This window comes from Uranotaenia lowii, chromosome 2 (genome assembly GCF_029784155.1).
Source record: "Uranotaenia lowii strain MFRU-FL chromosome 2, ASM2978415v1, whole genome shotgun sequence".
Classification (NCBI taxonomy): domain Eukaryota; kingdom Metazoa; phylum Arthropoda; class Insecta; order Diptera; family Culicidae; genus Uranotaenia; species Uranotaenia lowii.
The window spans coordinates 8,104,347-8,131,122 of NC_073692.1; the positions used below are offsets into that span (position 1 = coordinate 8,104,347).

The 26,776-nt window shown below is 31.6% G+C and overlaps 1 protein-coding gene across 1 annotated transcript in view; it reads left to right on the forward strand.

Annotated features, from left to right (window-relative positions):
* The window catches only part of LOC129749764 (uncharacterized), a 46,896-nt gene extending 20,805 nt beyond the window's left edge, over positions 1 to 26,091 (forward strand). The window contains exon 2 of the mRNA XM_055744838.1: positions 25,990 to 26,091. Within this exon, the coding sequence (XP_055600813.1) occupies positions 25,990 to 26,091 (102 nt within the window). The remainder of the gene's footprint in view (positions 1 to 25,989) is intronic.
* Positions 26,092 to 26,776: the final 685 nt, after the last annotated feature.

Sequence of the window (26,776 nt, forward strand, 5' to 3'; positions counted from 1 at the left end):
TACAAAAATGACAAAAATGACAAAAATGACAAAAATGACAAAAATGACAAAAATGACAAAAATGACAAAAATGACAAAAATGACAAAAATGACAAAAATGACAAAAATGACAAAAATGACAAAAATGACAAAAATGACAAAAATGACAAAAATGACAAAAATGACAAAAATGACAAAAATGACAAAAATGACAAAAATGACAAAAATGACAAAAATGACAAAAATGACAAAAATGACAAAAATGACAAAAATGACAAAAATGACAAAAATGACAAAAATGACAAAAATGACAAAAATGACAAAAATGACAAAAATGACAAAAATGACAAAAATGACAAAAATGACAAAAATGACAAAAATGACAAAAATGACAAAAATGACAAAAATGACAAAAATGACAAAAATGACAAAAATGACAAAAATGACAAAAATGACAAAAATGACAAAAATGACAAAAATGACAAAAATGACAAAAATGACAAAAATGACAAAAATGACAAAAATGACAAAAATGACAAAAATGACAAAAATGACAAAAATGACAAAAATGACAAAAATGACAAAAATGACAAAAATGACAAAAATGACAAAAATGACAAAAATGACAAAAATGACAAAAATGACAAAAATGACAAAAATGACAAAAATGACAAAAATGACAAAAATGACAAAAATGACAAAAATGACAAAAATGACAAAAATGACAAAAAATGACACAAAAATGACAAAAATGACAAAAATGACAAAAATGACAAAAATGACAAAAATGACAAAAATGACAAAAATGACAAAAATGACAAAAATGACAAAAAATGACAAAAAATGACAAAAATGACAAAAATGACAAAATGACAAAAATGACAAAAATGACAAAAATGACAAAAATGACAAAAATGACAAAAATGACAAAAATGACAAAAATGACAAAAATGACAAAAATGACAAAAATGACAAAAATGACAAAAAATGACAAAAATGACAAAAATGACAAAAATGACAAAAATGACAAAAATGACAAAAATGACAAAAATGACAAAAATGACAAAAATGACAAAAATGACAAAAATGACAAAAATGACAAAAATGACAAAAATGACAAAAATGACAAAAATGACAAAAATGACAAAAATGACAAAAATGACAAAAATGACAAAAATGACAAAAATGACAAAAAGTGACAAAAATGACAAAAATGACAAAAATGACAAAAATGACAAAAATGACAAAATGACAAAAATGACAAAAATGACAAAAATGACAAAAAATGACAAAAATGACAAAAATGACAAAAATGACAAAAATGACAAAAATGACAAAAATGACAAAAAATGACAAAAATGACAAAAAATGACAAAAATGACAAAAATGACAAAAATGACAAAAATGACAAAAATGACAAAAATGACAAAAATGACAAAAATGACAAAAATGACAAAAATGACAAAAATGACAAAAATGACAAAAATGACAAAAATGACAAAAATGACAAAAATGACAAAAATGACAAAAATGACAAAAATGACAAAAATGACAAAAATGACAAAAATGACAAAAATGACAAAAATGACAAAAATGACAAAAATGACAAAAATGACAAAAATGACAAAAATGACAAAAATGACAAAAATGACAAAAAATGACAAAAATGACAAAAATGACAAAAATGACAAAAATGACAAAAATGACAAAAATGACAAAAATGACAAAAATGACAAAAATGACAAAAATGACAAAAATGACAAAAATGACAAAAATGACAAAAATGACAAAATGACAAAAATGACAAAAATGACAAAAATGACAAAAATGACAAAAATGACAAAAATGACAAAAATGACAAAAATGACAAAAATGACAAAAATGACAAAAATGACAAAAATGACAAAAATGACAAAAATGACAAAAATGACAAAAATGACAAAAATGACAAAAATGACAAAAATGACAAAAATGACAAAAATGACAAAAATGACAAAAAATGACAAAAATGACAAAAATGACAAAAATGACAAAAATGACAAAAATGACAAAAATGACAAAAATGACAAAAATGACAAAAATGACAAAAATGACAAAAATGACAAAAATGACAAAAATGACAAAAATGACAAAAATGACAAAAATGACAAAAATGACAAAAATGACAAAAATGACAAAAATGACAAAAATGACAAAAATGACAAAAATGACAAAAATGACAAAAATGACAAAAATGACAAAAATGACAAAAATGACAAAAATGACAAAAATGACAAAAATGACAAAAATGACAAAAATGACAAAAATGACAAAAATGACAAAAATGACAAAAATGACAAAAATGACAAAAATGACAAAAATGACAAAAATGACAAAAATGACAAAAATGACAAAAATGACAAAAATGACAAAAATGACAAAAATGACAAAAATGACAAAAATGACAAAAATGACAAAAATGACAAAAATGACAAAAATGACAAAAATGACAAAAATGACAAAAATGACAAAAATGACAAAAATGACAAAAATGACAAAAATGACAAAAATGACAAAAATGACAAAAATGACAAAAATGACAAAAATGACAAAAATGACAAAAATGACAAAAATGACAAAAATGACAAAAATGACAAAAATGACAAAAATGACAAAAATGACAAAAATGACAAAAATGACAAAAATGACAAAAATGACAAAAATGACAAAAATGACAAAAATGACAAAAATGACAAAAATGACAAAAATGACAAAAATGACAAAAATGACAAAATGACAAAAATGACAAAAATGACAAAAATGACAAAAATGACAAAAATGACAAAAATGACAAAAATGACAAAAATGACAAAAATGACAAAAATGACAAAAATGACAAAAATGACAAAAATGACAAAAATGACAAAAATGACAAAAATGACAAAAATGACAAAAATGACAAAAATGACAAAAATGACAAAAATGACAAAAATGACAAAAATGACAAAAATGACAAAAATGACAAAAATGACAAAAATGACAAAAATGACAAAAATGACAAAAATGACAAAAATGACAAAAATGACAAAAATGACAAAAATGACAAAAATGACAAAAATGACAAAAATGACAAAAATGACAAAAATGACAAAAATGACAAAAATGACAAAAATGACAAAAATGACAAAAATGACAAAAATGACAAAAATGACAAAAATGACAAAAATGACAAAAATGACAAAAATGACAAAAATGACAAAAATGACAAAAATGACAAAAATGACAAAAATGACAAAAATGACAAAAATGACAAAAATGACAAAAATGACAAAAATGACAAAAATGACAAAAATGACAAAAATGACAAAAATGACAAAAATGACAAAAATGACAAAAATGACAAAAATGACAAAAATGACAAAAATGACAAAAATGACAAAAATGACAAAAATGACAAAAATGACAAAAATGACAGAAATGAAAAAATGACGAAAATGACTAAAATGACTAAAATGACAAAAATGACAAAAATGACAAAAATGACAAAAATGACAAAAATGACAAAAATGACAAAAATGACAAAAATGACAAAAATGACAAAAATGACAAAAATGACAAAAATGACAAAAATGACAAAAATGACAAAAATGACAAAAATGACAAAAATGACAAAAATGACAAAAATGACAAAAATGACAAAAATGACAAAAATGACAAAAATGACAAAAATGACAAAAATGACAAAAATGACAAAAATGACAAAAATGACAAAAATGACAAAAATGACAAAAATGACAAAAATGACAAAAATGACAAAAATGACAAAAATGACAAAAATGACAAAAATGACAAAAATGACAAAAATGACAAAAATGACAAAAATGACAAAAATGACAAAAATGACAAAAATGACAAAAATGACAAAAATGACAAAAATGACAAAAATGACAAAAATGACAAAAATGACAAAAATGACAAAAATTACAAAAATTACAAAAATGACAAAAATGACAAAAATGACAAAAATGACAAAAATGACAAAAATGACAAAAATGACAAAAATGACAAAAATGACAAAAATGACAAAAATGACAAAAATGACAAAAATGACAAAAATGACAAAAATGACAAAAATGACAAAAATGACAAAAATGACAAAAATGACAGAAATGACAAAAATGACAAAAATGCATAATAAGCCACCAAAATAATTTTCGATGTCATGTTGTGGATCACGACTTCGTCAAAATTTTGGTTTTAATTTTTTGTTCTTTTTTCTCAGGGATATTTTGGTTTTAATGAAACTTTCTTTACAAAATGCTCTTTGCTTACTCTTTCACCGCTTTTCACTTCTTCTTCGAAGCGCACTCGCACTCATCTATCCAGCCAAAACTCTTACAAACTCTTAAATTTTTACCGTACAATTAATTTCCGCAATGCCAATTTAATGTTATACTTTCAAATGTAAAATTAGTGGAAAATCTCGCACGAAACCCTTTTAAGCCTGAAAGAATACTCTTTATTTCGTAGAATCTTTCACTTTTATTTATGCAGCAATTTTTTGGAAATAATCTGATTTTGTAGAGATACATAAGCGGTTCTATTGATATTTTGCAATTTTTTTCCATTTCTTTGGTCCTCATCTGAAAAAGTATTAGAAAAGTTATGATTCAAACCTATCCATTTTCGTTTTTCCAGATAATTTATAAAGAGTTTTTCCCAAAATCTGCCAGAAAAGATTGTGAAAGGAATGATTTATTCCGAATTTAATGCTTTGTACCGGGAACTGCCACCGGGCGGCCGAGAGAAACCACGCATTTACCGGTCCTATGGAGCTGATTTTTTCGGTTATTGAAAATATTTTTTGAAACAACACGCTGATCGACATCTCCAGAACGTTGGCGGCTGCTGTTGGATGAAAGCACAAACAAGAAAGGAAAGCGGCCGCCTTCCGCCTTTACGCAATCGTCAGAAAGAAAAATACATTTGCTAAAGTAATATTTCATGTACAATCTCTGGCCCTGCTCATCCGAGTTGAAAAGAAAAGCTTCGGTCCTCCTCCACGACGGTTTGGTTTTATTTTTTTATTTTTTGTTATTCTTCTTAGCTAGCTGTCTTCTATTCAATCGGCGTGGCTTGGCGAGCAAAAAGGGAACCCCCAATAAGCCGAGCGTACGATATGTATCTGACAGGTAGGGTATAAAGTTGGAAAAATTCAACTTCTCAATTTCTAGCTTCCGGGGGTTATTTTCCTCGCGCCGTTGTTCCGCGTATCATCTTCTCAGTTACACGGACCACGATTCTCTGGACCAACTTTCGAGGGAGGATTTCTATTTTTTTCTTCTTGCTGCGTTGGGGAAATTCCGATGCAAGAAAAGGGGATATAGATTTCCACTTCTGGCTTTCGTGAAAATTTCAACATCTTTGACAGGACCTGTTTAGCATAAAAATATTCAATATCGCCTTTTCCCCCAAACCCTCCTTCAGTTCAACTTGTGGCTTAAGCCATTTGCTAGATAGAAAATATGAGAGTTGCTGTCTTGTAGATAAGTGGAATCAACAGAAAATCCCGGGAAAAAGCTTAACAATGTAAGGTTTCTTGTCTTCCACATAAATTGACGATGGCAAGGATTCGTAAATCTTTCACGCTGGACAGACACTTTTCAGAAATTTAATGAAAGTTTACAACTTCAGTTGAATGGGGTCTTTCTAAGTAAGTACGTGGATTCCAAGAAAATGAGAAGATTTTAAAATATTCTTAGCCGGAGGAAATCAAAGTAGGTACTTATATTCACTAGACCAAGATTTGTTATAAAAATTTGAATTCGAAACTGAAACGAGAGAAGTAGGCGATGGTTTGTTGATATCGCACGTGTTTTGTTTTTGCTGCTTCGCGGTGAAAATTAAACTTTTGAATTTTAAATACTTTCTTATAGTAAATTTGTGATTTTTATTAAATAAGTGGATAATGCATGGTGATCAATAACTGCATGTTTAGTTGCTTGTGCCCGGTCCGATTCTCCGTCGATTTCTTTCCTCTTGTGACATCCTTGAATGATTCGCTACAAGAGGACACACTTGTTAAAACTTCAACAATTGGTGAGTTCGTTCCATTATCTTTCATCTTTCATTGAGGTTGCAATCCGGGAGTTTCTATCTGAGAATTTTCAGCAGCCTGCAAAATTTGAAAATTCTGAAATACCGTTTATTAATATTTTCAGTTATATTGGGAGTTCAGAGGACAATTTTTCCATTTCAACCTTTTTTTTTCTCCTTAAGAAGTACAATTTCGGAAACATTTTCGAGTTTTATTTCTAAAGTTGTGTTGGAATTATTATTATGATTTGATAACAAGTGACTGGTAGAAAGTGAAATGCACATATAAATTACATCAGAAATTGCTGTAAAATAAGGGTTTGAAATATATATTAAAGTTATATTAAAGTTTTCTATGCAAGAGTTCAATTGGCGGTAAGTTATTGAATAATACAAATTTATTCTTTATGATTCATTTCTATGACGACATATTGGAATTGTTCAGATGTCAGATACTGAGTCAGTCATGGAGAAAATGAGAAGATGAGGAGATGAGAAGATGAGAAGATAAGAAGATGAGAAGATTCGAAGATGAAAAGATGAGAAAATGAGAAGATGAGAAAATGAGAAGATGAGAAGATGAGCAGATTAGAATATGATAGATGAGAAGATGATTAGATGATAAATTGAGAGATAAGAAGATGAGAGTAATAGAAGATGAGAAGATGAGAAGATGAAATGATATGAAGATGAGAAGGTATGAAGATGAGAAAATGAGAAGATATGAACATGAGAAAACGAGAAGATAAGAAGATGAGAAGATGAGAATATGAGAGAATGAAAAATATGAAATGAAAAGATGAGAAGATGGGATGATGTGAAGATAGGTAGATGAGAAAGTGAGAAGATGAGAAGATGAGAAGATGACAAAATGAGAAGATGAGAAGATGAGAAGATGAGACGATTAGAAGATTGGAAGATAAGAAGATGAGAAGATGAGAAGATGAGAAGATGAAAAGATGAAAAAATGAGAAGAGAAATAGATGAGAAGATGAGAAGATGAGTAAATGTGAAGATGAGAAGAAGAGAAGATGAGAAGATGAGAAGATGAGAAGATGAGAAGATGAGAAGATGAGAAGATGAGAAGATGAGGAGATGAGAAGATGTGAAGATGTGAAGATGAGAAGATGAGAAGATGAGAAGATGAGAAGATGAGAAGATGAGAAGATGAGAAGATGAGAAGATGAGAAGATGAGAAGATGAGAAGATGAGAAGATGAGAAGATGAGAAGATGAGAAGATGAGAAGATGAGAAGATAGAAAGATGAGAAGATGAGAAGATGAGAAGATGAGAAGACGAAAAGATGAGAAGATGAGAAGATGAGAAGATGAGAAGATGAGAAGATGAGAAGATGAGAAGATGAGAAGATGAGAAGATGAGAAGATGAGAAGATGAGTAGATGAGAAGATGAGAAGATGAGAAGATGAGAAGATGAGAAGATGAGAAGATGAGAAGATGAGAAGATGAGAAGATGAGAAGATGAGAAGATGAGAAGATGAGAAGATGAGAAGATGTGAAGATGTGAAGATGTGAAGATGAGAAGATGAGAAGATGAGAAGATGAGTAGATGAGAAGATGAGAAGATGAGAAGATGAGAAGATGAGAAAATGAGAAGATGAGAAGATGAGAAGATGAGAAGATGAGAAGATGAGAAGATGAGAAGATGAGAAGATGAGAAGATGAGAAGATGAGAAGATGAGAAGATGAGAAGATGAGAAGATGAGAAGATGAGAAGATGAGAAGATGAGAAGATGAGAAGATGAGAAGATGAGAAGATGAGAAGATGAGAAGATGAGAAGATGAGAAGATGAGAAGATGAGAAGATGAGAAGATGAGAAGAGGAGAAGATGAGAAGATGAGAAGATGAGAAGATGAGAAGATGAGAAGATGAGAAGATGAGAAGATGAGAAGATGAGAAGATGAGAAGATGAGAAGATGAGAAGATGAGAAGATGAGAAGATGGGAAGATGAGAAGATGAGAAGATGAGAAGATGAGAAGATGAGAAGATGAGAAGATGAGAAGATGAGAAGATGAGAAGATGAGAAGATGAGAAGATGAGAAGATGAGAAGATGAGAAGATGAGAAGATGAGAAGATGAGAAGATGAGGAGATGAGAAGATGAGAAGATGAAAGATGAGAAAATGTGAAAAAGTGAAGATGTGAAGATGAGAAGATGAAAAGATTAGAAGATGAAAAGATGGTAAGATGAGAAATGAGAAGATGCGAAATTGAAAAAATGACAAGATGAGAAGATGACAGAATAAGATGAAAACTACAGACTCCGTTCGTTTTTGGCAACATTCGATTTTGGCAACATTCGATTTTGGCAACATCCGATTTTGGCACATGTGCCAAAATCGAACGGTTTTTATAATCAACATTACCTTTTGGTTTTCGTTATAACTTTACCAATTTAATTTAGACAAACACCATAAATACGTTTTTATGTTCTGAAATGGCGATAAAATGCAACAATAAAAATGAAAGTGTTTTTAAAAAATTAAAAAGTACTCAAAAATGACAAAAAGATGAAAAATCCAAAAATTTAAAAAACAAATTCAAACAAAATACTGAAAATGACAAAAACAACTAAAAAATGATGAAGAACGACAAAAACAACAAATATGACAAATGAAAACTAACATTATAATTAAAACAAGAAAAGTGGAAAATGCTTCAAAAACATGATGAAAAAAATTTAAAAATGACTACAAATGGTCGAAAATTTACCAAAAATAACGTGTTTAATCATAATAACAGTTATTCTGTAAATATATTTGAAAAAAAAGTTGAGAAAAAAAACCGTTCGATTTTGGCAACATTCGATTTTGGCAACACAAAATGTACGGGCGTGTTTCCAAAATCGAACGGGGTCTGTAATTGGTTTATCAATTAATGGAATGATGGAAAGGTGGATGACAGGTTCTAGAAATTCGATGAACAGTCGAAGTTGAAGAAAACTGAGAGAAATCTCAAAAATATTTTAAAAATAAATATATATTTAATCGTGAATACTTTGTTCAACGATGGAGCAATTGCAAAAAATGGTAAAAAATTAAAACATTCTTGTGCAATAAAATTCATTGAGGGGATGTCCTGCAAGGCCGTGCGAACGGGGGGGGTCTTAGGGGTTTAACCCCCCCCCCCCATGGAGATTTTTTCAAAGTAAAATTTTTCAGTTCAAGAAAAGAATTTACCATACTAACAGGAAATTACTTCATTCCAAAAGGTGTTAAGTGTTAACAAACATGTCGTAAATTTTTCTCGCCTCTGGCGGTTTTTAGTGCTGTATCACTATAGGCCTAAGTCATTTAATTCTGCGACAGGATGTACATAACATTTGCGAATTGAAACTAGTTTTCAACTATCACTTTTGATTTACAATTTAAAAATAAATCCTTACCTTGTCTTAGAAATTGGTTTTTATTAAGAAATGTATCTAAACAAGTTCATTCATTACGTTATTACAAATCATTTGTATAATATTAAAACACCTTTATATCATAACAAATTCAATGCTGATATGAAATATCCTTCAAGAGGCCAACCCATTTCAACATCAACTATAATTTGTGGTTATTGTTTTTCTAAATACTCAACTCGACATTTAAAGGATTTTGATAAAGTACACAAGGCCACAAAATTTACAATTAAATCAGGTGCAAGGAATTTGAGAGATAATTTTTATTTATTTTTTTGGTATCTTGCAACTTTTGAAAATATGTAGAAATTGAATAAGATATTATGCACTTTTCTGATAAAACTTCGAAACACTTAAGACAAATTTGAAACAAAGGTTTTTCTTCCTAGATTGTATGTCATTTTGACTTCTGCGAAAGAAAACTTTTTAAAGTTTTCCATTTGATCGCTTTTCCCAATTTTGTAGAATAATAGATTTAAAACGAACTTTTGAAGATGTTTTAACTAAATTGCAATTGTGATATTGTTAAAACAAAAATCAATTTCGACAAGTTCGTTCATTTGAATCATCAATTGAATTCTATAAAAATTTAGGCGGATTGAAAGGAATGAAAAAATTTATATTAAAAATTAGCGAGTAGAATTTGGTAAGAATCATTTTCATCACATGTCATCAATTTGTTCCTCATGGAATAAATTTTCATATTCATAATCTTGGAATGTTCTTACTAAAACAACATGACTTTTACCGAAAAGGCCGATAAATTGAGCTTACATTTTATTATAATTTAAAAAAAAATTAACCAAGCTATACAGTATTTTTTGAAAATAAATTTACCGAATTCTATGATCAAACTTTCTAGAAGATTTGAACAATTTTTAATAGGTTTGACTTTGTTTTTAAAGTTTTAATTTTTGTGTTTTGAAAACATTATCTTCTTGGAAGCCCAAAAATCTAAATTTTCAATAAGAATAACTTCGTTTCTAGTTTTTGTCCATGAAAAGTTCGAAAAATGGTTCAAAGTAGCAACTTCAAAGCTTAAAATGCGCAATGTTGACTAAATTTCTATTTGATTTTCTTAGTTTTCCTTAAGCTTAAATTATGACAAACGCTCTAACTCCAGAACGCATAAGCGTTATCACAAAAAAGTTAAAGTGGTTTCAAGCCTAAGTGATTTTTTAAATCTTTAATCTTGTTTAATAAAAATTTCACCAATGTTTTCACAATCAGCAAATCAAAAGAGAATGGATTCAAATTGAATCATATAAAGATTCATAAAAGTAGAGAAAAATTTAAGATTAGGAGATATTTTAAAAGTATTTTTTTTGCGTATTTTCTGTAACTATTTAGTTTAAAATAATTTTGAAATTTTCTTATGGATTTTGATGAGAATGTTAACCAGTTCAAATAATATTATTGAAAATTAAAATTGAACCACTGAAATTGTAAACCGCTTAAAAATATTTTTTTTAAATATTAAAAATATTTTGAATGGGGGATCACCAACCAAATATTCCAACATTTGGTGGAAATGAACTGGAAAAAGCTCTACTTTTAGTCCATGAAAATATTTGCGTTACTGTTTTTTTTTTTTTTTTTTTTCATAAAGTCCTTCTACTAAACTCACCGCGCCTTTTTTTTTGGTATTGTTGGTATTTCTAGCTAAATTTCAATTTCTAAAACCCCCCCCCCCCCCCCCCCCCCCCCCCCCCCCGGCCGAATCCTTCGCACGGGCCTGATGTTCTGATCAATTGATTTGGTTCAAGAAAGCTTTGCTGTAAGAGATCTGTCTTGAAAAATGTTAAGATGTCACATAACAATGACATTATCCGGGATGAAAACCAATTTTCCATGCAATTACTCAAATGAATCCGAATGCTGGGGCTGCACTCTCTAATAAGCATGACAGATAACCCCGAAACGTTACCTAATAAATATAGATTAAATCCTCACGTGTTTGACAACGTCAATCAGCCTTGAGCAATCATTTCATTTGCATGATGCCTTTCATGGTGTGTTTGTGTCTGTATGTGTGTCTATCCACCCACTCAAACACATTTGTGTGTACGCTCGACTACACTGGTATGACATGTGTCACATTATTTCACGCTCATTGCCTAATCCTGTCTAATGCAAAATGCAATCAACACTAATCCTGCTGGTTTAGATCTTTGAGCCGGGTTATTCAACAGCCCGGGAATGCCTTTAAATAAATTGAATTTGATTGTTAATGTTAAATGGTTTTAAAAATGGATTTTTTCTAACAATTTCTTTAGATTTGCTTTCTGAAAAACGCTGCTCAAGAATCAATAAACCCCTTTTGCCCTTTTTACGTCAACAAGAAAAAAGTTACTGTCTCACGATTTTTTTCTTTCAAGTTTTTGAACTTATCGTAAGTTTCACGACCGCAATCAGGAACGAAGTTAGATGAACAGCAGGAAAAAAAGCGAAAGTAGAAAGGCTGTCCCACTTCCTGGCCAGGATAGCTCTTTTTGTCGGCAAGTGCCAGATGACTGCGCTCTGGTGGCTAAGTTATTAAAGTTATTGCTTCCGTGTCGCCACAACCAGCTTCCAGAGCCAAGATGTGTTGACAATCGACTGGGGACCAGCTTCACTGAACTTTGAGAGAACTTACAGGCGAAAGAGGACACAAAAATGTAATATATTTTTTAATTACGTTACTTTTTCCGACCAAAGAAGAGGAATCTTGAATCGACCAGGAAAGTTTTCTCCTGGAACTTCTTTTTACAGGTAAAAAATGTAATCGGTTTGAAAAGATAGACAATTTTGGTTTATAACAAAATTAAACTTGCGGCACTATCTTCATGTAATTTTTCAAGCTCGAAATTTAAAATCAAATCAACCTACAAAAATCAATTGGAAAGCATTCCCAATATATCTTCCAGAATAAAAGATAACTCCGATCAAACTTAGACCTCAAAGGGAAGACAATTTATTTCCAAGTTTGACTTTAAACATCCAACCCCCAATCGAATGGCTTAAAAATTAGAATCCCAGCTCGATCATCAATGGACCAATTCCTCGCTCCAATCCTCCCAATCGTTATTATCCGGTTCCGAACCATAAAAATTAATAACACTTCATTAGTATCCATTATCGCGAACTCTCTGGGCTCCTTGGAGAGGAAAAATTGATCCGGTAAAGGAATTAGGAGAAACCAAACCAAAGCCCTCGAGTGAAGTTTCGAGCTTGGGCAAGTAAAATGGAAAAAAAGGAAGCCAGGCGAAGTGAAAGAGACAGGATAAAGTGAAGCCAAGTAGTAAATGTTTGCATAGGTTATGTTGGCTTCCGATCTCTAGGGTAGTCTTTTCCCGTTTCTGGTTCGGAGAATCAAGGGAAAAAATGCGAAAGAACATTGTCTTCCGGCATTTAATATTCAGTCATATGCCAGCGTTTATCTCTCTAGGGAACTGACTTTTTTGTCTTAAAGACGCGCAAAATTGCCACGTTACAGCTTCCTAGTAGAAAAAAGTCGAACTTAGCGCACGTTAAGGTAATCTACCATTAATCAATTATCGGGGGCTCAGCTGAGGATGGGCTTCGGTCGGTTGGTCGGTCGTTGGCTTTTAGGTAAGGTTCAATTTTTATTTTATTTTACTTCAACACCTATCTTGAGAGGAAAAAGTGCGCCCTAATCGAATCGATCGTTATCGCTAAGGTGAAATTTAAAAATCGTTCTTTTTTTGCGGCCTTTCGTGGGTCCCATCACCGTCGCCTTTCTTTATCAGCGAAAATTGGATTACGGTAAATCGATCCAAATTGGTCATTAATTTGAGTTTAACAGAGCCTTCCGCAGGGCGCTTTAAGAGTGATTGAATTTTACGGATATCATCGTGAATAAATTGAAACGTTAAATTGAAGCAAAGAACAGTTTTACTAAGGATACTAAAGAGCTATTTGGCAATGGCAAATTTGCAATTTTAAATTAGAAGCTGAAAAATCTTTGAAATAGTGAATTGATCGTGATGGGCATACATACTTATGTTTATTTGAATTTGTTTTCAAGCAAACTATTCTATTCCATTTGAGATACCGTCAACTGCGGCATCATTAAACACTTTTCAACTTCAATGGCTTCTGAAAACTTAATGTCCACAGATAATAATACCGTATGTACATTAAAAGTCTTAAGGTTGATGGGACATCGAATTGACGGAGTCAGAAAAATAATTGGTTTCAGCAGTTATTTTAAAATTTTCAAAAACATGTGATTTTCACCCTTCTAAGAAAATGGAGAAATATGCAACGAACTTTACTTTTTAAGAAAAAAACAAATTAAAACATTTAAAAATTTATAGTTTTGGATATATTACTGATGTCATAACGCATAAAGATTCAATTGCAGTAGTTTTTGGTTTTGTTCGAATTAAATTTTATATTTTATCAGTCAAAACTAGTTTTTAATAAAAATAATGTGGGTGCTGCATACATTTAGGGGTAAAAAACATTACAAAAAATGTACTAGCTGAAATCATAAAATTTGATGTTTGCATGAATTTCTATGATTTTTTCAGAATTTTGTAATTATCATCATCAAAAGCAATAAAACAGTCAGAACCAGAAAGATGAATTATTAATTGCATTTGGTTCTTCGATCAAACCCATATTCCATGGGAGTAAGTAAACTACTTCATAAGAACTATAAATAACAATTTTTCAGCAATATGTTTCTCAATGCCACTGATCAACATCCAGATTATCAACTAGCAATAAACTTTGAAATCAAAAGCTTGTTCTAGAAATGTTCAAAGCAATTGTTTAAGGAGGATTTTATTCAAATATTGGTCTGAAACCATTCTAAGAGTTGAATTAATATTGAAAGTATCCCATGTGGACAAAATTTGAGATTCAAAACTTGGATTTAAGGTTCATAGTCAGATTCAGTATTAAGAATCAAAATTTCATAATTTTAATTTAGATGGGAAATTAACATGCATTGAAAATTAAATGTTCAGAATCTTCATTTAAAATGTGTGTACAGAAAATAGTTCAAGATCAATATCCTTAATAAGATTTTCTTTTAACTGAAATACACATTGAGAGTTCGCGGAAAAGTTATATTTGGAAACCTAAAATAGAATTAAGATTCCGCATTCAGGAGTTATTCCGAATCATTACAGATTCATGGTCCGATTTCTGTGAATGAAAATATAAGTAAAATCCTTAGTTAGTTAAAAGGTGACAATAAATGTTTGAGATATCAATCTATCTTCTATATAGGGGAAAATGGGGATACTAGATCTCCTTTTCTAATTTTCATCATATCTTATTGAAAAAATTAAGCAATTCGTCGTCTTTTGGATTTTTTGACAGCGTGTGATTTCAAGTTTATATGCTCCAAAAGTTAGATCGATACATGAACTCATAGATGCACTAAAAGTATTTTCGTGAGTCTGAAAAAATTGTGATATTTTTCAAGATACAAGATACTTGATCCTTTACTAAAGGAGACTTGATCCTTAATTCAGGTTCGTTGACTATTGTTTGTCACAGTGATGGTAAATTTCGCCCGTCACGCTTGACCCGACTAGTTTTGTTTCATCAAACGACTGGCACTGTTCTCAATTGACGGAGCCTCACTACTCGCATGACGGATAAAGCAAGACAACAATCAACATTTCTCTATCATCGACTAGCGAAGCTCCTACACATGGTCAAAATTTCTCCTGAGAGTGACTGGCAAATCTCTTCACACTTCGATCGGCTGCTGACGGCAGGTACAACTAATTGAACGACTTGCTGGCAGAGAGCAACAATAGCAATAAAAAGCTGAAAACGAGCTTGCTGGCAGGAGCAACAATAATAATAAATGCTTTTCTTGTTCGTCATCGGTCGTTTTCGGCTTGCTGGCAGGAGCAACAATAATAAAAAATGCGTTTCTTTTTCATCGGTCGTTTGAATGCGATTGCTTGACTAGGTTATTATTTTAGCTTCAAATGACTGGGGAATGAATGACTGGCAAACGAAGTGACTGGTCGTTAAGGAACAGTCAATTGAGTTAGACGGACCAACAGGCTTCACAGTCACAGCTTCACGCCTCATGACGATGACTTTTGCCAAGCCTGGTTTGTCACATAAGTTCTCATTTCACAGTTTATAAGTATCAGACAAAGAGAATTCTTAAAGTTTGTCTACTACCCTAATGTCATTGCATACTTTAAGGGGCAACTTTCTAGTTTTTAGATTAATACTGTGGTTTGAGTGCATTTCAGCAGTTTGAAAGTAATAAAAAAATTGATCACATCACATTTTGAAAAATTTTGCAAACAGAGTTAAATTACTCGAAAAATAAATGTTAAATTTTTTGGAGCTAACAGCAGCATTGTAGTCTTGTTCTATTTGGCACATTTTTCTTGAACATTTGATATTTGTTAGACATCCCTGTTTCGAGATATAGCTGAGGAATCAAGTATCCCCAAGGATAAAGTATTCTCAATTCCCTGTATATAAAAATTAATATTTGCCTATCTGTCTGTCCCCTAAAGACTCAAAAACTACTGAACTGATTAATTTGAAATTGGGAATAATAGAGACTGAACCGATCAACGTGAAATTTGGTGTGTAGCCGTTTTTTAAAAGCAGGAATGAATTCTAAATTACTATCAAACCCTCCAAATTAAAAAATGGGGGGCTTTCATACAAAATTTTCAAAAATTGACAAAATTTTGCAAATCCTTTAAGAATTTTTCTTAAAAATTGAAAAATGTTAGCGTTTTGACATAATGATATGATTCATTGAATTGACATATTAGTTCTTACACAATTTGAGGTTTTATTTTATTGATAGACGCTTCTCATTTTCATGAATAAAGATTCTCATATTGAATAAATGATACATACATAGATATTATTAATAAGTTGCCGAACTAGCCGAAATTTATCGTACTTTGGAACACATTCGCACACTGCCCTCAGACCACTATTTCATCTACTCGGATAGTCTCAGCTCCGTTGAGGCGATTCGATCAATGAAACTGATAAAACGCTCTTCCCATTTCTTGCTGGAATTTGATTATGATGTTTAAAATGTGCGCTTTGGGTCATATTGTCCAGAACAGCTTTGAAAGGTTTACCAGTATAATGAGGATTTTAATATAAAGAATGGTCTACTTAAAACCATTCTCAGAGAGGAATTGATTTAATCCCATGTGAAAAAAATTCTAGCTTAAAAACTGGGGTTCTAGGCTCAAAGTCCAATTCAGCATTCGAACACAGTGAGCGCGAAGCGATAAGAGAAGCAAATGAACTTCGCCAGTTCGTATCCGAAGGCCGGACACACACGAATTGCCAAGCGACTCAACGCTAAAAAAAAAGTTTTGCATAAATTGAACACATGTGCTAAAATCTAGATTACAGTATAAAAAATTGAGTAAGGGATATAAAGCGCGCAAAAAATCTACTTTAGTTCCGAAAAAACCAAATTTATTCCAGAAAACCGTATAAAAAGAGTTCTTGCGAATGGAAACAATAACGCAATTAAGAATATGAATGTATGAAGAGAAATATTAAGGAAATAAAAACATGGTGCCAGGACCTTGTGAAAACGTCAGAAAATAGATTATCGACGTCATTTTCAACTTAAAAATGGCGGCTTCCGGCTAGTTTCAAAACGCTTTAAATCAATGAAAATCGCATGAAAGAACTCAATGAGAAAAGTCGAATTTCGCTATCCGAAGCTATGGAACGCCATTTTGAAATCCAATATGGCGGTTTTGGTCAACTCTAAAATATTCTAAATAACTATAAATCGTATGAAAAAAAACTAAAAAAAATCATGAAAATAATTTTAAAAAAATTAAAATATCCTGACAAAAAAATTACAACACTCTGACAAAAATATAAAAAATAAATGAAAACTGTGATTGAAAAGTGCGACAAAAATAATGAGAAAAATATCGCAAATGTTTTATGAATGTCACAAAAAAGGCAAAAATCTGTCAAAAACATGAAAAAAAATATTTTTTTAAATTTAATAAAAATTTGGCAGACGACAGAAAATTGACAATGATACGTCGGCGCCTTCAACTTCAGTTCAGCAGCGAGTTGGTTGACGTTTCTTGATCAACGACGGATGACAGGACCACATCCGGTGAAAAGACTCTAGACTGTTTTCTCATGCTAGATTATTTATTATTTACCCTACCCTAAAAATTGTAATATTAGCCTATTAATTTGATACCTACCTAGTGAACTACTTAAAACTAAAGTGCTAAAAAGTTCTGTTGTAGACAGTTCCGTTTCAAATACTGCCTTTCATGTAATTCAGATTTGCCAAATCTACGTCACATGCAAAGACGCATGTTCAATTATATCCTTTCCGTCCACAGCAATTTGCCTGTCCATCTACGCGAGTTCCGGTTGACGGAACTATTAGTAGTGCTAGGCTATTCCATAGTATACAAAGCCGCTTAATATATCGCCTTTGCGGCACTCAGGTTTGAAGAAGTCCACGTCGCATGCAAATACGGGTGTTGAGCTATTTCTTTTCTGTTCCCAGCATTTGGCAAGTCCAATTAAGTGTGATACGGTTGCCGGCATTATCGGAAGGGCAATGAAATTCTTTAGTGGACAGTGCCGCCTTAAATATCGCCTATGAGGCAATCAGGTTTGCTAAAGCAACGTCGCATGCAAAGACAGATGCGCTCAAATTTTCCTTTCCCGTTCACAGCATTTGACAAGTCCCATTTAAGGTTGTCGGAATTATAACAATAAGAATCGCACCGAATTATGTAAGTCACAATTTCCTATATTATATCCCTAAACTGTTTTTTTGAATAAAAGTACAGTTTAAAGCTGCTGAAAAGATCGGCGTTTGATTACTCCTTCGCAACCCGGAACAGAAATATATCAAAAATTATCAAACAAAAATTGATTTTGTCAACTTACAAATATATTAAATAATGACAAAACTCAGACACTGTGTCAAAAACTGAACAAAATTATAGAAAATATGACAAATGTGAAAAAACTGTATCAAAATTTTGACTAATTATATACCAACCAAAAATGACAAGTCTAACGAAATTTAGCAATAAAATAACAAAAATCTGACAAAAATAGGTGACAGAATTTTAACAAATGTGATAAAAATAAGACAAAAATTTGACAAAATATTGACAACAATATGATAAAAATATGAAAAATGTAAGAAAACTATGAAATTTTTCTGTAACATATACTTCATTGTTTTTTTCAGATTTTTTGTTATATTTTGATCAATTTTTGCTCTATTTAACTTGTATTTATCATCATTTTTTCATTACTGTTATATTTTTGACATATTTTTGTCAAAGTTTTGTCAAATTTTGATTTTTGTCATTATTTCTTCAGAATGTTGTCATGTCACAATTTTATTATTTTAATGATTATTTAAAAAAAATATTTTCACCACATTTTTCATAAATTTTTTAAAGTTTTATCATATGTTCGTCGGAATATTTTCATTTTAGTTTTTTTTCTTAAACTTTGTTATTTGATCAGTGAGCTTTTTAAAAACCGGTTGCAAAAATTGATATAAAATCTTCCTGCTACTTCCTGTAAAATGCCTTAATTTTCTCATGATTTTATCAGGATTTAGTCATTTTAATTGCCTTAATTTCTTTAATAGTTCATTCTGGTTTTGTCATTTCATTGTTGAATTTTCTTTCAAAATTCATTTTTTTTTAAATTTATCATATTTGTCAAAGTTTTTTTTTTCAATATTTTTATCAAATTTGTCATATTTTGGTCATATTTGTATAAATTTTGTCCTTTTTCATATTTTTTTAAATTATAATAATTGTCATATTTTTGGCATAGTTTTCATATTGTTTTTATCACATTTCTATTATTTTATTCCGAATTCTGCCATTTGACACTTTTTCTTTTGTCATATTTTTGTCATAGTTTTTTAAGATTTTTGACATTTTATGTCAAAATTTAGTCTGAGTGTTTCTTTCTTAGATTTGTCATATTTTTGCCATAGGAACTGGAGAAGTAGGCCTTGTTTCAAAAAGCAGCGAAAATTTTTTCTCCTGCCAAAATTTTTAAAATTTATCAAATGTAATTGTTATAAATTGTGGAAAATTCGATAGATCGTGTAAAGTTTAGTTAGCATCATGAGGAATCTGTTACTGGTCAGTTTTGACCATTTGGACAACAATCCGGATCTGTGGAAATCTCTAGAAGAAGCCAAACAAAAAATCCCCTTACTTCCTTCCGGTGGAGTTTCTAACAAGTAGAAGATGTCCAAGGATTTAAACTTTTGTCATCAAGAGCTAAGTATTTTGCCATTTTTTTCAAATCCATTTGAATTTCTATATTAATGAAGAACGAGTTATTGAAAAAATTAAAATCGATTGCTGCTGATGTTCGAAACTATCAATAAGACGAAAGATAAGTGGATTTTTTTATTCGTTATCGATTTGTAATCTAATCTAATTTACCTTCTTATTTCACATTTTCGAAGTCCACCTGATTAGAAAAGAATGTTTAAATGTGCAGTAAGTAACTTATACCAATTTAGGACATTTCAATTTATCGTCACTGCAAGTTGATGGAGATCGTCGACGGGTGTACTATTTTGGTTGCTGCGGGTGGTCGTGGGTCTTCTGTGTTGTTTGGGGTTTTCCGGGTAGAATCAGAGCCTGCGATACGTAGAAGTCAGATGGGCGCAGACGTTGCCTGGTGAAGAATTTAGTTTTAATCCGACTGTACATTGATTGGTTTGAAAATTTGGTTGTTGTGGGAGAGATTCAGATGTTATTTGTTCTTACTAAAATATTTGTTGATTTTGTTATGTTCTTGTGCTCACTGTGGAGCACAGACAGGTTTGTTTTGGAGTTGTAAGTTTTATATCAGCACCAAATTGCTCTCAGTTTATTTTTTCCATCTGATGATGATATTCAACCTATTTTTCTTCAAATATGCGTTCTTTAATAACAATGTCTAAACAATTAAATTAACAAATATGTATTTTTTGTTCCGTAAAATAATACATTAAAATTTGTAATCATTTTTTCATAGTTATTGAAAACGAAATAATGCCATTCTTATATTTTTTTCCTTCACAATTCTGTGGTTCACCTGACAATCAAATCGAATGACTCATTCGGATTCACACTGAACGCTTAAAGCAATTTTTACTTGTATAATTGCCAATTGGATGATTTTTTATAACGCTTGCTCGATAATAGGATGTTTTTAATCTAAGGCTATGTCGTGGGATTTTTTATAATCGAACTTTTTTTTGACGAATGAAGTGATTTCAATCAGTTTCATTAGCAAGCGTCTATTAGATGAATTTGAACATTTACTATAATATAAAAACAAAATGTATAAATCAATAAATTTATTTTCCGAGTTATATTTTATGAAAGTTATCATACTTTAAGTCGTCCTAACACGTCAAGGAATTTGGAAATCGAATATTTAAAAAAATGTTAGGAAAAACGGATCCCCATTTCCATCCCACTAAACCGAATCAAATAAAATCTTTAATTTAGTACAATTTTATTAAAAAATCAACTGTGTTCAGTTATGGTAACATATAGAACCAATTCCAAAGATTAATCCAAGGAAGGAAAATGAAACATTCATTTTTAAACATAAGATTGTAAATTATTTTGGACGAGTTATTTGCTGATGAATATTGTGCGTCATAATAAAAAAATCTACATGAATCATCGTAAAGATTAGTGTCTATTCTTATTACATCATTAGTTTTCATACATAATGTGCTATGCTTTTATCGTTTATTATTAGTTAGCTTGATCAAAAAGCCTTATGAAAAACGCTAAAAATCCGTAAAATTTCCAAGGGCGTTTTTAAAAATACTGAAAAAAATGAACTATCCAAAAGATCCTTATCAAATTCAAAGAACTATTAACATGAAGTACAGAAATTGTTATTGTTAGCCGTGTTAGAAAATGAAAAAAATTAAAAAAAATGACAACAAATTAGGCTTTCAGTTTGAGCAGGTAATAAATATACTACATCGCACTTGTCAAAAGTGTTTCCTGATCATATCCTTCATCCCACACTCCCAAAACAATTTTTTTTTTGCTAGGATGCAGAGGTGACCTCGGTCCTAAAGCACAAATTTGATTCTTTCATCCCTTCCTATATTTTTTCCTACCTGTTAATTGACTACTAGGACGTGGCCGGCGCCGTTATTGATGGTTAAAGAGAGAGTATCAGTTTTGTGCATTGAGAGTGAGTCGCTAATCCCAAGCATCATCCGTTTGACCTTTGCGCAAAATTGGTAGCCTCGGTCAATCACGGAGTAGCAACCATTGGCGATTTGGAATTCTTTCTAATGAGCCACGCCTGCGATCATGGTGCTCGAAATGCATTTATTAAAAAAAAACAATTAACAAAGTTCATATCATCAAATAACCATCAGAATCAGGAAAAACCATTTCAATGAATTCCATTTTGTAAAAAACTAACAGAGCATTTCGGGTTCAATGATTCAGGTGGATGTGAGTAGTCAATCAAGCTAAGCTAAGCTTAGATTTGTCATATTTTTGCCATAGTTTTGATATATTTTTGTCAATACTATTTTTTTTTAACATTGGTCATATTGCTTTTGTCAAATTTTCAACAATTTTTGTCAGACAGCTGAAATGTGTCATCTACATTTTGAGCCCTTTCACCTATATTGTGGGAGCTTCGAGCGCTTTTCCGTCACTTACAGCATTTTAAATTTGAGTAGAAGCCACCGTATTAAATTTTAAGATGGAACCCTGGATGGATTGGCACAATCGAGCCAATTTTCGCGCGAATAATTGCTTGTACTGTGCCGGTCGTTGTTTTATTTACGTGTTTCAATAAGAAACGGCTTTTCGTGTGAATTGGGATTAGATTCGCTTTTCTCTTCGCGTTCACTTTGTCCTCCATTTAAAAAACCAGATTTAAAACTCAAAATGGTTCTGAAACTGAAAATGGTTCAAGATCAATTTACTTAATTAGATTTCATATGAACTGAAATACGCATTGATAGTTCGTGGAGAAATAAGATTTGAAAACCAAAATAAAAATTTGGATTCCGCATTCAGAAGTTGATGAGAATCATTTCAGATTCAAGTTCAAATTTTTGAGTGATAATATGAGTTGAAAGCTTAGGTATTTACTTAACTTTATTTAAAAAAAAAAAAAACACTTTCACAGATTGCTAAAAAAAGAATTCTTTTTCTTGTGAGAAAGATAACTTTGATATAAAAATAACTCACCTCTTAAAAAGTCATCGAGCTTATTGCAAATGTTAATATAGCTGCAATGATCAGCCTGTTTTATCCAATTTAAGATTTTTTTTAAATTATTTTGAAATGTATTCCGATATTATTTGATTTTTTTTTTAACTTTTCAAATTTTTCAATGACACAAATGTACAGTTCCAACTGCACGTTAAATTTTGATAAACAAACTTTTTATTTGATGCATGGTATGGAGAACTCCATTTGTTTTGATGTTATATTGCTTATGCCTTTTTTCTGCCTAAAGTTGGCCCTTATTATGCTTATTTTTATTTCTGACAGTCACCATGACAGCAAATCTATATATATAAAAATGAATTTCTGTCTGTCTGTCTGTCTGTCTGTTCCCTATAGACTCAGAAACTACTGAACCGATTTGCGTGAAACTTGGCAGATGAGGGTATTGGAGGCAGGGAAAGGTTCCTATTATGGTTTGAGACCCCTCCCTTTCTCATGAAGGGAGGGAGGGGCCTACCAAACAAAAAACAATTTTTTGCATAACTCGAGAACCAATCAAGTAGATGGTATCAAATTTGGCATGTGGTGGTATTTGGGTACGAGGAATGTTTCTATGAATATAAGGTACCCCTCCCTCCTTTCAGTGGGGTGATAGAAAGGGGGGAGAGGGGCTACCTTTCAATTTTTCATATAACTCGAAAACTAATCAAGATATTTTAACCAAATTTGGCATAGGAGGGTATTTTGATAAGAAATATATTTCAATGTTTATTTGGGACCCCTCCCTCTTTCCAGTAGAAAAGGGGAGGGGGCCTCTTTTATAATTTTTACATAACTTAAAAACTAATAAAGCAAATGGAACCAAATTTGGCATGGGAGGGTATTTTGATACGAAAAAGATTTCTATGATTATTTGAGAACCCTCCCGCTTTTCAGTAGAAAGATATAAAGAGGGGAGGGCCCTTCTTATAATTTTTTAGATAACTCCAAAACTTATTGAGCAAATGGAACCAAATTTGACATGGAAGGATATTTGAATACGTAAAATGTCTCTATGATTATTTATGACCCCTCCCTCTTTCCAGTAGAAACATATAAAGGGGGGGGGCCTTTTTATAATTTTTTAAATAACTGGTGAACTAATTAAGCAAATGGAACCAAATTTGGCATAAAAGGGTATTTTGGAACGAGACATGTATTAATTGTTTGAGACCTCTTCCTTATACCAGTGTGGAGAAAAGAAAGATTCAGGGGAGTTTCATACAATTTTTACTGCATAACTCGAGAACTACAACAGCAAATGGAACCAAATTTGGCATGGAACGATATTTGGATTCGATAAATGCTTCTATGAATATTTGGTATACCTCATTATTTCAAAGAGGCGAATAAAAAGGTGGAGGAGGGGTAACCCTTACAGTTTTCAGTATAAATGGGAGCTGTTCGAGCGAATGGAACCATATTTGGTATATAAAGGTATTTGGATACGAGAAAGGTTTCTATATAAATTGAAGCCCCACTTTTTTTCAGCGGAAAGGTATAGATAAAGGGGGAAAGCGGGCTTACATACAAATGCATTTTTGCTTAACTCGATAATTATTCGAGCAAATGAAACCAAATTTGGCATCATAAAGTATTTGAGTACGAAACATACTTCAATGAATATTAAGTTCTCACCCCTCCATTCAATGGGGAGGACGGAAGGAGGGATGGTTCTGATTTGTGTGATTTTTTTTGTGGTAGCACCGGGTGAGGTACCCTTGAAAAGTTACGACAAAAGCAAGCGGTTGCGGTGTTATGACGGTCCGATTGCGAATGGCAACACACTTTCAAATCAACTCCATACGGATTTCATCAGCATACGATACACAATACCCTGCAATAAAATTTCAAACTGTAGTTGTGAGAAAGTAATGGAAAAAATTGATGATACAAGAGTTTTTATCACGACAACTTGTTTAGTCGACTTACTAAGGCTTAATAGCCGCCAAATTGGGCCTGGGATGGTGTTTCAAAACGAGAAATATTTCTATGTGAAACAATTCCTTTCTTGCAGCAGGATAGAATTGGGAATATAGAAAGGGCAGAGGAAAGCTAACATTTATTTTCTTTTTGAACAAAATCCGAAAAATGGACAAAACTTAACATGGAAATCGTTTTGGGGTGATTCTATGATTATTTGACACACCATCCTCCTTCCAGTGAGTAGGTACATAGGAGGAGGGAGGGGGTCCATATGGCATGGAAAGGTATTTGGTTACGAGATATATTTCTACGATTGTTATAGCCTTATACCCTTACGCTTTACAGTGTAGAGAGGGGAAGAAAGGGAGGAGGGTTCATATAAATTTTGTTGTAAAGCTTGAAAACTTATCAACCAATGGAACTATAGTTGATATAAGAGGATTTTTGGGTTCGAAAAAAATGGGTATGATTATTATTAAAGATCCTGACCTCCATTCAGCAGGGGGTGACGGGAAGGACAGCGGGGGGCTTTCTTATCAGTTTCTTAGCATAAATTCAGAACATATCAAGCAAAAATAACCATATTTCATAAGTTAGATTGTTTGCGTATGATTAATTTGAGACCCTCTCAGCTCAGGGCGAAGCTTAAAGAAACAGAAAAAAATTATCAGATCTTTAACACAAATTTATAGATTAAGATTCAAAAAAATAGTTTTAGTCATCTTTGTATTGCAATTCAAAACTCCAGCTGCAGCTCTTATTGCGGTTGCTTTTAAATTATGTTATAATTTGATTAAAAATAATGCCAACAAAACAATAAAAATTTGAATAATATAAGATTTTCGATCGACTGGTAATTGGATGTAATATTTTTTATTTACGGCACTTCAGTCTATTATTTTTAAGATGATATTATATTTACTCCAACATTTCAAGACTAATTAGTCTCATCTTCAGGGAAACTACAAAAGTCATCTTAAAAATAATAGACTGAAGTGCCGTAAATAAAAAATATTACAATTTGAATAATTTCTGAAAATACCATTTGTTTTTGAAAGGTGTAGCAAAGCACACCGGGTCAGCTAGTTTTATATAATTACAAAGCTGTGAGGTGCTTTTATGTTTCAACATGCTCTTTCCTCACCATTCTCATAATCATTCATTGTGTTTCTAAGTACAATAAATTGAGAAAAAATGACTTTTGCTAGTTCTGTTACACGATTAGAAGTTTCAACTAAGCACAAAGATGAACTTTCGTTTCGCTGAAAATATTTTTTTCTAGCATACAAATCTTTCCAACGAAAAAAGGTTTTTCTGCTTTTTTTTTCTTGCAGCTCAACAATTCTAGAAAAGTTAGCTCAAAAGGTGTCACGCTGAGTGGCACCAACAGTAACAACAGCAACAAAGCACTGGAGCTAGAACCAGGAAATCTCTAATCCCGTTTCATAAAATAACAATTATTTCCCGGAAGCAAAGTTAATTAAATTTTCCGGCTTTTATCCGTTTTCGTTTCAGTTTGATTCATCGAGTGGAACAAATGGATTGTTGCCTGTTGGGCTCCAGCCAAAGTCAGGAAAACTTTGCCGGCTTCATACCTATACCTAGCTCGGTGCTGCGATTTTCAATACAATTGCCTTTTCTATTCCGGCAATAAGCGGCTTGATTTGAATTTTTTGAAGCATAACAATTTACCCATTCAATGGCATTCTCGATACTTCCTGGCAAGCAAATCTTGAAAACCTTTTTCCTTTGCGGAATACAATGAGCTGTTGATCAAGAAAATATTCAGGAGGATTTTAATAATAAAGTGTCATGACTGGGAATGCTTTTAGTAAAAATTCAACTGATTATTGAATTTCGTTATTGAATGCTCTATTGAAAGAATGTTTCTGCTCTAAAATTAAATATTTGCCTGATAGTTTGTATTCAAAATTTTCCCTGGTGACAGTTGAGTCACTTTAGAAGTAACACTTTAACTCAACTGTAAAGTTTTGCTTCCACAAATGACAGCTTTCCGCGAGAAGCAAGGACAGAGAACATACAGAGCAAAAACACCGAAAAGGCGGAAGCCAAATGGTTTACCAGTGTGACAGCAACAGTGCAATCAGATTATAAATCCTT